The following is a 16,151-nucleotide window of genomic DNA, read 5'->3' as shown; positions in this document are numbered from 1 at the left end:
ATATATATATATATAGTATAAAGAGAGTCGTTATAACTACTTACACCAGTATGTCATTACAAAGAGAAATTATTAATCAGGTTATAGTTAAACATATCTAAGTGTTCGAAAGAATTTGTAATCTTTCTCTTTCTCGAAGTTAATGAATACATAGCTGCAACTCGGAAGTCCTAGCTCCCTAAAATATTTTAAATACTTGCCGCATAACAATTAAAGTTAAACTTAATTTTTATTATTTTTACCGTACTTAAAAGCATCTCTGCACACTCAATAGGTTTTATGTTGCTTGTATGTATTGGTAGGAAAAAATCGTTCAAAATTTAACTTATTAAATAAATACTTGCGAAATCACAAAATTTGCTTCCACTTTAAATGTTCAAATAGAAATGTTCTGATAATTCGGAACAAGTTGGAATGTATGAGAAAGCTCTTATACATTCACATGCACAAATAAGAAAATATGAAAAAAAATCAAATAAAACATTCAACTTGTTAATTAAAAATAAAAAGAGCATCATCTTATAATGGGAATAATCATGTTTATTGTCTTTTTCAAGACGTAAAGCAAAATGTTATTTTCGAAAATCATATTAATCATATTAATCATAGATAACATAAAACATAAAAATCGTGTTTTTATTAATCATAAGGAAATGTAGGCATCGTAAATATTCCAGCCATATTTTACTCAATAAAATAGAAGGGAGAAAAACCAGTAAGAAACGTTTGCGCTAAACGCAACAGCAACTTATTATTAAATAAACTTGCAATGTATAGGTTAAAAAATGCATCCACCATGTTAATATTTACTCTGTACTAATTTTACGAACGAAAGATATACATTCTTTCGAAATAATGTGTAACCCGCATCAACTCTTTCCCTATTAAATATCTTTTGCAAACACTAATGAATTACAAGGCTTTTGATTTGGCACCAAGTATGTATTATTTAAAACTTTCTACCCTAGTGAGCAAGCAATTTGCGAACCTACCCTCTTAACATTCGAAAAGATATTTTGAAAATCGTCTCATGAAAAGAGGGGGGAAGGTGGGAAATGAAAAAGGACAAAGGTACAAAACAAATAACTCTCGCTTAAAATTCGTCATTTGCAGAAACATCCAATAATTCTTTTCGTTCCCAATTTGTCTGTTTGTTCGAATGGAAAACGTCACAGCAGTTTGAGAGTAACTTTAAAAATCATTTCGTCGCCAAACTAAGAATCGTCTGAAAAGATTTTCATTTAAATAACCTAATTCTTGATGTAATAGCTTTTCCACATCGACACAAATTCTTTTCGAAAAAGGAATGAGTATTATTTTGGGAGGGGAAAACTTCGAATAATATATTTTTACAGATCGTCTGCAGCCGTTTCTTAATTGATCTTTCCACGCCAAAGCTATTACGTGAACCGTTTCTTAAACGACAAATGTTATCGTCTGCCCGTATGTTGAATAGAATTCTTTCGTTTCAGTTGTTGCCAGATGTTTTAAACAAATACTAGAAACTAGCGAACGTGAGGGGAAGAGATTAAAGGTTGGGTTGTTTCCAATTGTTAATCGGGATTAATTGTTATTTACTTACTGCTTTTCGAATACTGCGACGTAAATTATACGAATTTGCGTTAAAGAAATTACTTATAAATTGTTTTGTTGCAAGTATAATATAAACTAAAGAAGCTTGTTAAATAGTTAAAGCCCTACTTAATTCAATTTAACGTGGGTAAACTTATGCGTTTTGAGTGATAAGGGATAAATCTGTTTGATGACAATTATTTAAACTTTGTTTTTAATTTGTTTGTATCTTAAACTATATTCATCAGAAATGTAATTAAATTTAAATTTGTGCAAAATGAACTAATTACGACTATGTTAGGGTTAGGATTTAAAGCTTTCTGTTTACTTTTCTAATTGTATTAATTTTTACAAATAAAGAAATGTAATAAATCAGGATATTTGTGATTTAAAAAAAAAATTAAATAGGAACATTCGAGAATAATATACTTCTTTTTACATTTTGATAAAAAGTATATATTCAATTTGTAAGTACACAAATTGTTTGTGCTCGCAGCATTTAGAATTATTCTAATTAAGTCTTTAGCATTCATCTCTTTTTTTTTCTTCTTTTCCTTCCTTTTTGTAAATAAAACAATAAATAATGGATCATGTGCAAAAATATTAATATTTTCTTATTCTATTTTCTATATTCAGCTTATTGGGAGGAGATTGCTATATCACCTGAACGACCATGTCTCACTCTCTTCATTATAAAAAAATCTCTAAGGAAAATTATATAGATATATTTTAGAATCCTTATCAATTAAAGTAAAGAAAGAAAAAGCCCGCAAATTAGGAGACGCAAATTGATATTTGAGAAAGAAAAACTCGAAAACAATCTTGATCTTTGACGAATTACTATAGAGAAAAAAAAAGGACTGAAAGCCGCGGGTGATGAGGATTGAGTGGTCATGGGGTCAAAATTAATTTATGAAATCACTTAATATATGGATTCACTCGAAAATTCCCCGCTAACCTTAAAATATTTATTTGCATATTGACCTAAGCGGAAGTCGTAATTTCCAATGATATTTTGAATGCTAGTGCTATAACAATTACAATTAGTAAGGGCCCATATTCAAAAGGTCGTGAGTTCGATCCCCGCCGACTGACGACTCAGAGTGTAGTAAATGAGGACTAGTGCATGTTAAATCTGTAGAGTCATAAACTCCTCCATGTTTTCATAACAAGTCATACCTCTGGGGGGCAACTGAAATGGAGATTGATCGTTTTCTGGTTCAAGTCAAAATTACGATCTGTAGAAGAATGAATGGATGTTTGAATGGATCCCTATAAATGGATTTTGACGTGTGTGGGGCTGAAGTCATATTCTTGGCCATAGATGGCGGCACTGAAAAGAAAGAAATGCGCCCTCTGCCTTAAAATCGATTGTTAAACCAAGCAAGGTTACTGGCATTCGAAACAACAACAACACAACACCAGATAAGTAAATAAATAAATAAAAGTTTTGTATTTGCCATCTATTTTATTTAACTAATATTTATTAACTCTTTTTAATAGGTCTTATAAATTTGTTTTAATTTTTTATACATCGTGGTGGTCAAATCGCTGTAAATCAAATTTATCTTAATTGAAATAACTAAAAATAGCGCTTGCTACCACTTTAAATATTCTAGAAATTTTTTTTTTGCCGAAATGAGAGACGTTTCAATTTATATATTTATCAGGCTTTGACATTAACTGTTATTAAAATTTTTAAGATTACTTATTCAAAACTGTATTTTTAGATTAAAATTAATCACATTTTCATTTTACTTGCTTTTTTTTAATAAGCAACAACAGATTAAATAATAAGATTTAAATCGTATCCTGATTAGGCCCATGTCATGGAGTTTGTGTAGACAAAAACAACTTTAAAATAAGATTATATGAAACTATACATCCAAATTAGTTTGATTCTCATTCAAAATGATGATTGACTATACATCCAAATTAGTTATAATTTAATTATCATTCAAAGTTATGATAAACTATACATCCAAATTAGTTTAATAATCATTTAAAATGATGATAAACATTTAAATTTAACAAAAAAAATATGTGTTCAAAAATAATAATTAATAGTTTATTTATTTATTTATTTTTTTGTTGCAAATTTGCAAAAACTGACACTTTGACATTTTTTTTTGTCCTTTAAGAATACAAAAATTAAAAATTAAAGCAAAAACTTACTCACATTTTGAAAGTAAATGTAAAATCTTTCGAGAAATCTGAAAAAATTGCCAACTATGTTTCAAAACATATAAATTAGCGAGGGAGTACTATTGATATTTGTTTTTTACAATATTAACTTTCATTCTTTACTCTTAGAATTGTAAACTGGGCAACAACATTAAGCATTTTTTTTTTCAGAGGAAATTTTTGCGTAAAAAAAAACATGCTAATATGCATCGGAGGGGGAAGAAGTTTTCATTAAAAAAATAAAGCACGCTTTTCCATAATTAACATGGACGCCGCAAAAACTTATTTTTTTCTTCCATGGCGTTTTTAAATTGCTGTTATTTTGACTCTTAAAAGAACGTCGAGTCAGAACTTAAAAACCACTTGCTTTAGCTTTAGAACATAAAGAATGAGGGGAAAAAAACAAAAAAAAAACCCACTAATTTCGAGGTTATTGTTTGGGCGAGGAGAAAAAAAAAGTTTTAGTGATGTTTGCAGGGGGGGGGGGATGTAAACGCGAGAATTTTTACACATTAGTAATGATTTGTTCGTCTTTTAAAAGTGTTCTTATTTCTAGTAGAAATAACATTTGGAATAAGAGTTTTTTATTTCTTTTTTATACCGTGGTTACGACAATTGTTCAAAAAGTTCTAAAAGAAAAAAAAAATTGTATTGGCAGCGACATTTAATTGCAACTCGGATATTTTTTCGAAGTTATTAGTCATCACTTTTATAGATGCAAAATAAAATTAATTTATGATCATATTTTTTAATTAGCGAGTAATTAATGCAACATATTACGTTAATTAATCAAAAAAATAAACACTAATATTATGATCAGTGCTTTTCTATAACTTATCAATTCGACTCAAAAGAAAATAATATATTATTTTTAAACATATTTCTTAAGGCAATAACAAAGTTAGAAATGCTCTCATATTTTTAATAAAATATTGAAAAGTTGTAAATTTAAGTTTGAAACATTTAAAAATGTTAAAACCATGGCGGTAACAGTTAACAACTCAACTTCATGTATTAGGGTAGCGACATTTATTTCTAAAGTTACAAGAGGGGTGTCAATTAATTATTGTCGAAAATATATAACTATTGGCGTAGTGTTTGTAAAATGTTTAGTCTTGATTTTTTATGATACAAAATAAAATAAATTTGCAACTATCAACTAATTTGTTTTAATTTTTCCATAATTTCTTTTTAAATTCCTTATAAATTTTCAAAAATAAATTAAAACTTAACTCTAAAAAATTAAGTTTTAAATGAGTGTTACATTAATCATTAAAGACGTGCTTTACATTAATCATTAATGAGTGTTACATGCTCATTAAATGAGTGTTACACTGTAACAGAGTACTCGATTATTAGTTACTTGAGTTAGGACAGTTTTTTTTAACCAGTAAAGATTTTTGATACCTATTATGATGTTTATATCCAAATACTAAGTGAGAATTTGCTTAATATTTCTGTCATTTAGATGTAAGCAAAAAACTGATTCTAAAAGAAATAGCAGAAGTTAAAAAATTATTTTTTTCATTAACAATATATTGAATAAATTATGAAATAATAACATACTTATTAAAAAAAAAGTAATTTTTAATATAAGAAAAGCAAATATTTCTAAACTAAATTCTCAAATCTGAATTCCCAAATCTAAATACATTAACCAAATTCAGGAAACAAGAACTATATTTCTCTAATTAACATTCTCATTGTTATTATTATTATTATTATTTTGCTTATCATTTGCAAGATTTTTATTCTGGACGCAGTTCGAAATGCGTGTTTAAGAAAATGGACACAGCCTGAAATGTGTTTTTAAGAAAATGAACACTGCTCGAAATGTGTGTCTAATGCGTGTTTAAGAAAATAGATAGGGGAGAATGGTGTCAATTGTAACATTTTTTACTTTACTATTTTTAACTAACAAAAAATCCAATATATTATTAGTATTAATTGACAGACGAGTAAAGTAGACTATCCTCTACTAGAAAAAAAATTAAATACCTGATTTTAAATATTATTATATTAGTTATTAACAATTTTTGACAGTCGTGCACTTGTTACAATTGTCCCCACTTACGGGGTCAATTGTAACAGTTCATAAATTCAACTAAAACATAGTTAATTATACATATTATCATAGTTGTGATATATTTTTTTATTGATCAAAATAGTAGTGATATTTTAGGAGTAAAAATAATAATGAGCAGAGACCTAAAGGGTTAAACTTTTAACTTTAAGGGGTTAAAAATTTTAATTTATGCTGTGAAAGGTGACAAATAAAATAATGCACATGCAACATAATATAAATGATATAGGAAACTATTGGTGGTTCTTAAAGAGTTAAGTAATGGTTTGTAAACATAAGATTATTTATTTTCAGCTGTTACAATCGTCCCTTTACTTATTGTTACAATTGTCCCCAAGACGCCATTTCAGCTTCATTTGTTAAAAACAATGCTAGTTAATTAGCAAAACTAATCTTTTTTTTTTTGAAATGTTAATTAAAGTGTCCACTTACATATTCGGTTACTAATTTTTATTTGTTTAAACAAAATTACTTTGTTACAATATAATATTCTAATACCAAAAAAAGTACTTGCGTGGCGTGAAAATATCTTTTGTGATGTAACTCTTTCAAAAGTACATAAAAATGGTTGCCATCAGGGGTGTACATGTAGATTTATTAAATACACCTTGTGCGCCACCTAGGAACCAAATCTAGAACCCGACACTCGAAATTTTTGCTCTGTTACAATCGTACCCTGTTACAATTGACCCCACTCTCCCCTACAGATCGAAATGCGTGTTTAAGAAAATGAACACAGCTTGAAATGCGTTTTTAAAAAAATGAACACAGCTCGAAATATGTGTCCAATGCGTATTTAAGAAAATAGATACATTTTCAATGCTCAACTTAAATTTAACAACTAATAGAGGAATTTCGCACTTACATTTACTCAGTTTTTCTAAACACTAAGCATAATCATTACGTGCAAAATCCCGGACTTCGAGGTCTTGTTGGCTGGGTATATTGCAGATGTAACTTTTCAGGCAACTCCTCAAATTCAGAACAACAAGTGATTACGTAGTTTTAAAAAATCTTAATTTGAACAACGACCTTTTAATATCATTATTTTAAATTTACAGGACGGTGGTAACCTTATAAAAAGAACTATTGTCTTTTAATACCTTTTCAAAAGCGACTCATTTGTGAAAATAAAATGAGTGGCTCAAGACGACATCACCTAAAGCATTTATTTCTATTTAGTAGAATTATAGAGACGTGTGAAAAATGTCATCAAATGCATTGTTCATTTTTCTAAATATGTATTTCGAGCTGTGCACAGAATAAAAACGAATGCATACGTTATGTATACAGAAAGAACAAATTCAGATGTCACTTCAGAGACCTGCGATTTTAAATTTCACGCAAGAAACCTAATTTTAAAATGTTATTGATAATTTGATAAAAATATTTCATTCGTAATCTTCATATTCACCAGTTATGCGAGCTTGACACGTCGGATCAAATCTCAATTGGGGTGCATTTGATTTTTATACTTGTCGAGTAAAATAAAATAATTACCTTTGAATATCAAAACTCGAAATTTAAAATTCGATTGGAATTGGTGATATGTTTCCTCTTTTTTTTACCAACTAGCCTAAGACGGTGATTAGCCGGTCAACCTACATGTAATCACCGCTTTGCGCCGGTTCAGGCAAAAACGTGTTAGTTAGCATTACTGTATATAACGCTGATCACACCGGTAATTAGGTACAAATTAACTGAATGAATCTTTTTCTTCTTATTATTATCTCGTATAATTACCCCATAACGATAACGTGAACAAAATTTGAACACATGAACAAAACGTTTTGTTTAGCTCTGCTGTCGATTAGGCTAATTATACTACTATAATAACAAAATATCGAATAATAATGAATTTTGGTAGTCTGCTACTATAATAATGTTGATCATTCACATAATATTGCATAACTATTAAAAATAATTAAATATTACAAAAAGCGCAATAAATAATTTTTTGAATAGAGCTATAAGCTAGAGTAAACAACACTGGCATTTAAAATATTTGATAAAGCTGAATTGTCTGATTTAATTTAAAACAAGGGCTTCCGCTAAACTATGAGAATATTCCATTTTTTAAAAAGATTCTGAATTAAAAAATTTAATTGAAAAATCGCAAATCGGACTTGGTCATTTGTCTATAATTTAACCCATTAGCTTGTTTTTTGAACCTACAACAGAAATGCACAATCTATGGTCCGTGAGCCGAAAGTGGCAATCAAAGCCTTTTTACTTGGCACCTGAATTATCTAAAATTTTCAGTTACTTGATTTAGATGTTTAATAATAATAAAAATATACTATGGAAAAAAGCTGAAGGAAATTTATCGTATAGATTCATTCGTTTTAATAGATGCATTAAAAAAAACTATTTTAATTTTCATTATTTTCCTTATAGCAAATAAAATAATTTTATTCTAAAATTCAATCAATTTTTATTTTATGTATTTAATAAATATTGTTTAAAGTATATTATTTTAATAAATAAAATACATTATACTCATAATTTAACTAGTTACAAGAAATTTATGCAAATAGTAACGCTTCTTCAGAATCAGGTTCTTGATAATATAAAATTAAAGCATAACTTTTTTATTGGATGACCTGCAATCTACCATGAAACTACTAGCGTCCTAAACAACATATTCAAAATAGGTGTTTAAGCAAAAAGTTAAGCGATTAAATCTCAAGCGTTTAATAATTTGCATAAAAGCCTAAACGCTATTCTCCTCTGGCAACCGAAACGATTTTCTCCCAAATAAACTTTTTGTACGCAATCTTCATCAAAAATAATGAAATGCCCGCAATGTTATGAAAATTACGTTCTCTTCCAAAGATAAATGAACTGTTTTAAAAATAACGGAAGGAACTATCCGTCCTGGAAATATTATTAAAAATTATTCGTATTGTTAATAACACAGTTTACTTTATAATTATGTGCTCCAGTTAGATCATTCCATGAATGTAAGCTCAGCATGTTGTTATCATTATTTATGACTTTTTTCTCCTCGTTCAAGTAGTTGCCGTTCTTTATTTGATTATTTCAGTGCGCCAAATTGCGCCATAAATTAAACCATCCCATCATGACTTTGGCGCAAGAAGTCTTCGAAGCTAAGACTAAGAAGTATATATATTACCAGGATCTTTATTCTTGTTTTTTGGGATGCATTCTGGAAAATTAGATACGATGAGGAGCATAATTAAGAACGAATTATTTTTTTTTCATCTTTCGCAGGAACAGGAGTTATTTTTGGACTTTTCACCATTTTCTTAATCTAAAACGAAAGGTTGGATTTGAGTAAAAGTATTCATATTCTTCATTGAAAAATGCACTTTGTTTTTGAATAGGTGTATTTATTTTCGAATAAAATTAGTTTTTAAGAATTGCAAATTTATAGATAGTTAAAAATATTATCGATAATTAATATGGAGCGTAACAATACATTTGAATTAATGTTTTCATATACGTCCATTCAAAAAGGTATTTTCTTTTTGGATTGCTAGGTTTATTTTTGGGTTCAATTTTTTTTAAGAATTTAAAAATGACAAAATTAAAGACAGTTAATGTAAAACTTAAAGTTGGTACATTTGAGTTAAAGTTATATATGTCCATTGAAAAATGCATTTTATTTTTTATTGCTATATTTATTTTTAGAGTTTGTTATTTTTCAAAAATTTACAAAATTTTGCAGTTTGTCGGTAATTGTCTAAAATGGCAAAATTATGGAAAGATAATATAAAATGTAAAGTTAAGTACATTTGAGTGAAATTGTTCGTAAATGTCCATTAAATTGCATTTTATTTCTGAACTGCTATATTCATTTTACAAAAAATTATATTTTAAGAATTTAAATGTCTCACAATTTTAATATAGAACTTAAGAATAGTTAGAAAAGTTAGATGCATAAGAAAAGTTAGATGCATTGAGTTAAAGTATTCATAGAAAAATAAATTGAAATGAATGCTCATTGAGAAATGAAATTTGTTTTTGAATAGCCATATTTATTTTGGATGCATTATTTTTAAAGATTTTAAAAATGGCAAAATTATCTATAGTTATAAACAAAATTATAGAATATTTCTTTGGAACTTGAAAGAATTTTAAAGTGCAAAATTTTATTAAAAATATAAAACTATAGTAGGGGAGAGTGGGGTCAATTGTAACAGGGTACGATTGTAACAGAGCAAAAATTTCGAGTGTCGGGTTATAGATTTGGTTCCTAGGTGGCGCACAAGGNTTTTTTTTTCTAGTAGAGAATAGTCTACTTTACTCGTCTGTCAATTAATACTGATAATATATTGGATTTTTTGTTAGTTAAAAATAGTTAAGTAAAAAATGATACAATTGACCCCACTCTCCCCTACAGACATAAAAATAAAAGCTTAATAGCGAGATGGGAATGAGTCACAAAAATGTAAATTATAAATAAATAAATAAATTTTTTTTAAATAATACAGAAAACTGGGGAAAATATACAATGTACATGAATTATATATTTAAAAAAGAAAGGTCTATCCTTTTCTCGTAATATATCTTACTATCTACTATCTTACTTTCTCGTAATATATCTTATTAACTATATACTAATAGCATTTTATCAGGGTTGCCACGGGCAACTAAAAATGCAAAAAGTACTGACTAATAAAATTCGAAATTTTAATAAAACAAATTAAAATTAGCAAATTCTTATGGCATTTTTTTTTTCAGATTCAGAATGCAAAAAATTTTATATGAATAATTGTATATGAATGTAAGTCATAGAGGTAGATACGATTGAATAATTAAAGATATAGCAAATAATTAAAAGGGAATTGAGTTTCTACCACTTTTTACATAAATAGTCTCCTGTGGTATTCCTGTTTGTTGGATCATATATTTGCATTTACAGTGACTGCTGCGTCCTGTTAAAATAAAAAGTAAAAGTTGTAGGGAAAATTAAGATGCATGTATTTTATGAACTTTTTTCACTTATTTAAACTAAAATATGTTAAACCACGATATGGTAATATTTTAAGTGATCATATGCAGTTCTAAAATTGTTAATGGTATTCTTTTCAAGATAAAGTGAAGTCTGAAACCTATATTTTAACATAAATTGGCTACTACTTTTCACTTATTGTTGGGACGCAGCGATCACTGTATCTAATTTATGATATTTGAGGGTAAATTTTTTATCTAAGATGTTTTCTTCTTTTTCTTTCTAATTGTTTTCGACTAGAGGATCGACTCCTTGACATCCCCTGCAGAGTTTGTGGTGACAGAAGCTCAGGAAAACATTACGGAATCTACAGTTGCGACGGTATGTAAACATCTAGTTAATTCACCTGCTTTCTATTATATATATGCAAAAAAAAAGGATTCTTTTATTTTACAAATGATTTGAAAGTATGCATCTATATAAAAAATTTATGACATAAATGGTGTGTCCAATGGAAGAAAATATATCGCTAATTTTAAGCAAACTTAAAAATAACATTTAAACTACGTTGGCTAACGTGATCTTTGCATTGCATCCAATCATGAATCTTCTTTTAATGAACAACCGCAAGTGGGTTTGCAACGGACCTTGTATGGAACTAAAGAGTTGCATATAATTTCTATTTCAATGTTAAAGCCTGCACTGTAAAAAATCGATGCTCAAATGTCAGGAAAATTTCTTCGTTTTTGACAAAACCGTGTCCAGGCACATGCTCCTAGCGAATTTTTCGTCAAATTGACGCAATAGCTATCGCCACTTCGGCAAGGAAATGAATTTCGTGAAAATTAAAGAAATATTTTGCAATTCCATTTCTTACCTTAAAAAAAAAAAAAAAAAAAAAAACTTGTAGTGCCTGAAGAAGAATAGATTAAACCCACTCAATCTCACGATCTTCCTGATTCGAGGCCGACTCCTTGACCACCATGCCATGTTACTTTATTTTCGATCGTCTAGTTTTCCTTCTAGTTAACAATCTTTTACAGTACACAACGGTAAGGTAATCTTTTGAACAAATCTCTGTCATATATTTACGAGTTAATCTTCGCAAATCCCCTGATTTCCTGACGTAATTTTTATCAAAACTAACCGAAATGCAGCTCAAGGATTGCTATACCGTCAAAAGTGAAAGTTTTATTTCTGAGAGTGGGTAAAGGGGTCCACGCATTCTTTTAAAGCTTGAAAAAATGGCAACAATTTTCTAAACAAATGAGTACGTCCTGCTGCGGTAGTAAGTTTTTACGATTAATCCACGATTTTTTTTAAGGCATAGAGAAAAGAAATTACAAAATAATTATGTATATTTATATTATTGGTTTAACGTAACATCCATTCACTCAGATCTATTATGATTGAATAAAACTCTTAAATGTAGAAATACAGAAATAGTAGAAAATTTTAAAATAAGTCGAAACATTATTTTTAATTTATTAATTAAATAAGGAAAGCTAGTTTCACTACTATACTTATAATAAATTCTACACGCATTCTAGCTTTTCACTAAAAAGTGCGAAAAAATGTTTGATTATATTTTAAAATACAATGCATTGTTTCATTTCCATCACAAACGTTTTATATATTAGAATATTTATCTTTCTCACAACTAAAGGATTTAATTTAATCCTTTGTAGTTCGATTCGAAAACTCTTGGTTTTTCCAATATAATTAGTTACTTTTGTTGGTTAAAATATTATTGCATATAAATTCATTTCTTTCTTCATTAATCGAAGAAAATATGAACAACCACGGCGTAAAATTATTGTACAGCAGTATCTGAGAATTTATGGCCAGAAAATTTAAATATTTCGGCTATCTTTTTTGATGAAAAGAATTCCAATTTCCCATTATCTAAACGTGGCAACTTCTTGCAAACGATTTTTCTACTACTCAGCCAAAAAATCAGTTTTGTAAGCTAGAAAAGAGCCTCTAATCAAAAATGATATTCAAACTACGTTAGCTCACGTGACCTTCGCATTCCATCCAATCATGAGTCTTCTTTTGATAAATAACTGCGAATGGGTGGCAATTTTTCATCGAAGTTAAGAGCAGCCGGCAGAGAGGGAAAATTTTCTATCTTGCGAGTATTATTACTGAAAACGCTTTTTGGCGCCTAGACGTTTCAACCAACCAATCATAAGGAGATAATGCAAGGTTGAAAAGAAGAGGGGAGGGTATGAATACCCACAACTTAAAGGGGTGAGAAGGGGTAGCGAAGAATTATTCAGATTAATTTTTCCCTGGTACCTCTTTTCATGTGATGGTAATTAGAAATTCAGATGCTGGGAAGTTGTTTCCTTTCAAAGACCGAAGAGGGACAAATAGGGATTTTTGAAGAAATGAAATATGTTATTTCCTGATATCGATTAGGGATATTTTTGCAAATGGTATTTCTCATTATTTCGTTTAAAAACCGAAAGTGTCATATAGAACATTTAAATGTTAAATAATTGTGACTTTAAGAATATTAATTGAGCGTGTTAATTTAAGAAATGTTCTATATTATAACAAATATACATTTAAAAAATGTTATTTTTGTTTTTGTCAAAAATGTTTTTTTTTAATTATTTATATTTATTATCCTTACATAACTTCAATATTTACTGCTAGTTGGGGAAAATATAAACTAAAATCGTCAGAACTTAAATACTTTGAGCAACGTCCTCCTGAAACCCGCGAACTTTAAATAATGGCATACAATGCAATTTCTGCCAAGAAATGTGCAGCTTAGAATAAAATAAACTATTTAATGTGATTAAATATTTATTTAAATTCATTTAATTAAACTTAATTAACTTCTTTTAATTATTACAAAAATAAAGATACAGTTTATTTTTAGCATTTTTTGTATATTATAGGTCAGGTATGGCGAACCTATGGCACACTATCATTCATTAACAGAGAAAAAACATATCGAAAATTTAAAAGCAAAAAGTATCTCAAATAGTACTAGTATGAGGCGTGGTGAATCTGAGGATAAAGCGCTAGACCCCCCCCCCCCCNCCCCCCCCCCAATGAAGTGACCATTATTCTACCAGTAGAGTTGATAAAAATTTACAGTTGATTTTAGGTTTTCTTTCACTGATTTAAAATATTTCTGAAATTCTAATTTTCATTATATTTCCGATAAAATTCGACAGAAAAAAACGATTTTAGATAAAATTAAACATTTTCAAATCGTAAGCAGCTGTGCATCGAATGAATAAATGTTTTAGTAAAACTAAATATTAAATATTTTATTTTATAATCGTCGTTGAACAGCCAACCCAATTTCATGGGTTTACGACTACTTACGTTCAACTCCGTAGCCTTGTAATTTTGAACCAATCCAGAAGACAAGGAAACTCCTGGATCAGTACCCCCAGAGGTATTGATTTGTTGTGGGAACATGGAGGACTTTGAGACTCGACAGATTTAACGTGCATCAGTCACCATTTACTACACGGGGAGTCTTCGGCCGGCGAGGATCGAACCCACGACCTCTTGAATTTGGGCCCAGCGCCCTACCGACCAGGCTATCCCGGCCAAAATATTAAATATTGATAGCACGGCATAATAACAATTTAAGTAGCAATATTCAGTTACAAGACTTATCACTGTGTTATTGGGGTCATCTTGTCCGAGCGGTATCACCGGCCAAACGCCGTGCAAAAGATTGGAAGTAGTGGGTTCGAATCCAGTTCTACCCAAGTTGTATGCTCGTGATGTCCTTCTCTATATTGTGCTGTCGGTCCTTCTATGTGCAATGGCTTATAAGCCCTAATTGAGCAGACAAGCATACAAATGTACGTTGTAACAATAAATAAACAAAATCGCGATATTTTTTTTAATGAATTCTGAAAGCTAAAGATTTTGCGAGCTTTAAATCAAATTAAAAACTTTTGTTTGTTAGTTTAAAATAAATTGCCTACCTCTTTCGAATTTTTGTAAGAACACTGCGACTGTTGTTAATTTGCTGCCTGGCAAAATGATTTGAACCAAAAGTAAGCCTTAGAACACTGAAAACTTTCCTAAAAACACTGAAATTCAAATGGTGAGCTTTATCCTTCTGATTTTAAGAATTAGGTTAAAAATCACAAAATTAAAAAGATAAAAACCTATTTCATATTTAGAATGTTACATTATTGGTAAAGATTAGAGGTTTCAGTGCAAAACCAGAAACAAGAGGTCTTAAAGTATCCTCTGTTTTATATCCTGAAATATACTTCAATAAAATTATTACTCTTTCGCTTTACGGACGGCCTTTTATAGCACTAAGTTTTGAAAAGCAGTTAAACTACTTGTTTCAGAAGAGAGATTTTTAACGAATTAAACTCACGCTGTTCTCTTTCCTTCAGGAAGAAGGGAAGGGAATACCGCTTAATAATTTTATTTAAAATTTGACTCAATTAAGGATCACGCGTTATGATGCCTGGGCACTTATTTGCAAAGCACACACACGGCAAAATCTTTTGAAAGACCCCGTCTCATTTAGTTAGGGGAGGGGGAGAAGTACGAATAGCGTGCCACATTGTGGAAAAGCAGACGATTGTTAGTGGAAATTTACTTTAATTGCATCCGAAAGGGGGAATGATTCCGGGGCATGAATGCCTGGTTTATGATACTCACCCCCTACGGCACGTGCCCGGGTATTTAAATACTTTATTCCTTCTTACAAACTTCACTTTACCCTGTGCATATGACTAAAAGAGTGAAGGAAGATTTGTTGCAACTTGTTCCATTTCTCCGCGTGTATGAGTTTGATCCTTAATTTACGTGCCTAATTTACTTTTCGAAATGGGAAATGTTAGAGAAAAATTTGTTCGCTTTCGAATCTCGCAATTCTAAAATGAATTGGAATCGGTTACGGAAAATGGAATCACGCGCTAAAAACTTGTTAGCTTTTTGTTGAACAGAAAAATAATTACTCGTTATAGCAGCAAGAAATTATTTTTAATTTCACGCACCTCTTGCTGAAATAGTTGTTAGAACCCTTTTACTGATATTGAGAAAAATAAAATGATTAGCAAGAAATAATTTTTAATTTCACGTATTTCTCACTAGAATATAGTTGTAAAAGTCACTTTACTGATATTGAAAGAATAAAATGAATAATAAGAAATTATTTTTAATTCTACGTATTTCTTACTTAAATGGTTGTTAGAATCTCTTCACTGATAATGAGAGAATAAAATGAGTAACAAGAAATTATTTTTAATTCTACGTATTTTTCACTAGAATAGTTGTTAGAATCTCTTTACTGATATTGAGAAAGTAAAATAAATAACACAAAATTATTTTTAATTCCACACCACGTATTTCTCACTAGAATAATTGTATAATAATCTCTTTACTGATATT

At 29.3% G+C, this 16,151-nt stretch overlaps 1 protein-coding gene across 1 annotated transcript in view; it reads left to right on the top strand.

Annotated features, from left to right (window-relative positions):
• LOC107439966 (nuclear receptor dissatisfaction) overlaps positions 1 to 16,151 on the top strand; it is an 86,240-nt gene that overhangs the window by 28,853 nt on the left and 41,236 nt on the right. The window contains exon 3 of the mRNA XM_016052725.3: positions 11,058 to 11,138. Within this exon, the coding sequence (XP_015908211.1) occupies positions 11,058 to 11,138 (81 nt within the window). The remainder of the gene's footprint in view (positions 1 to 11,057; positions 11,139 to 16,151) is intronic.

Source organism: Parasteatoda tepidariorum, chromosome 9 (assembly GCF_043381705.1).
Source record: "Parasteatoda tepidariorum isolate YZ-2023 chromosome 9, CAS_Ptep_4.0, whole genome shotgun sequence".
Taxonomy (NCBI): domain Eukaryota; kingdom Metazoa; phylum Arthropoda; class Arachnida; order Araneae; family Theridiidae; genus Parasteatoda; species Parasteatoda tepidariorum.
The sequence above is the reverse complement of the archived record's forward strand: the minus strand, read 5'-3'. Positions and strand labels throughout refer to the sequence as shown.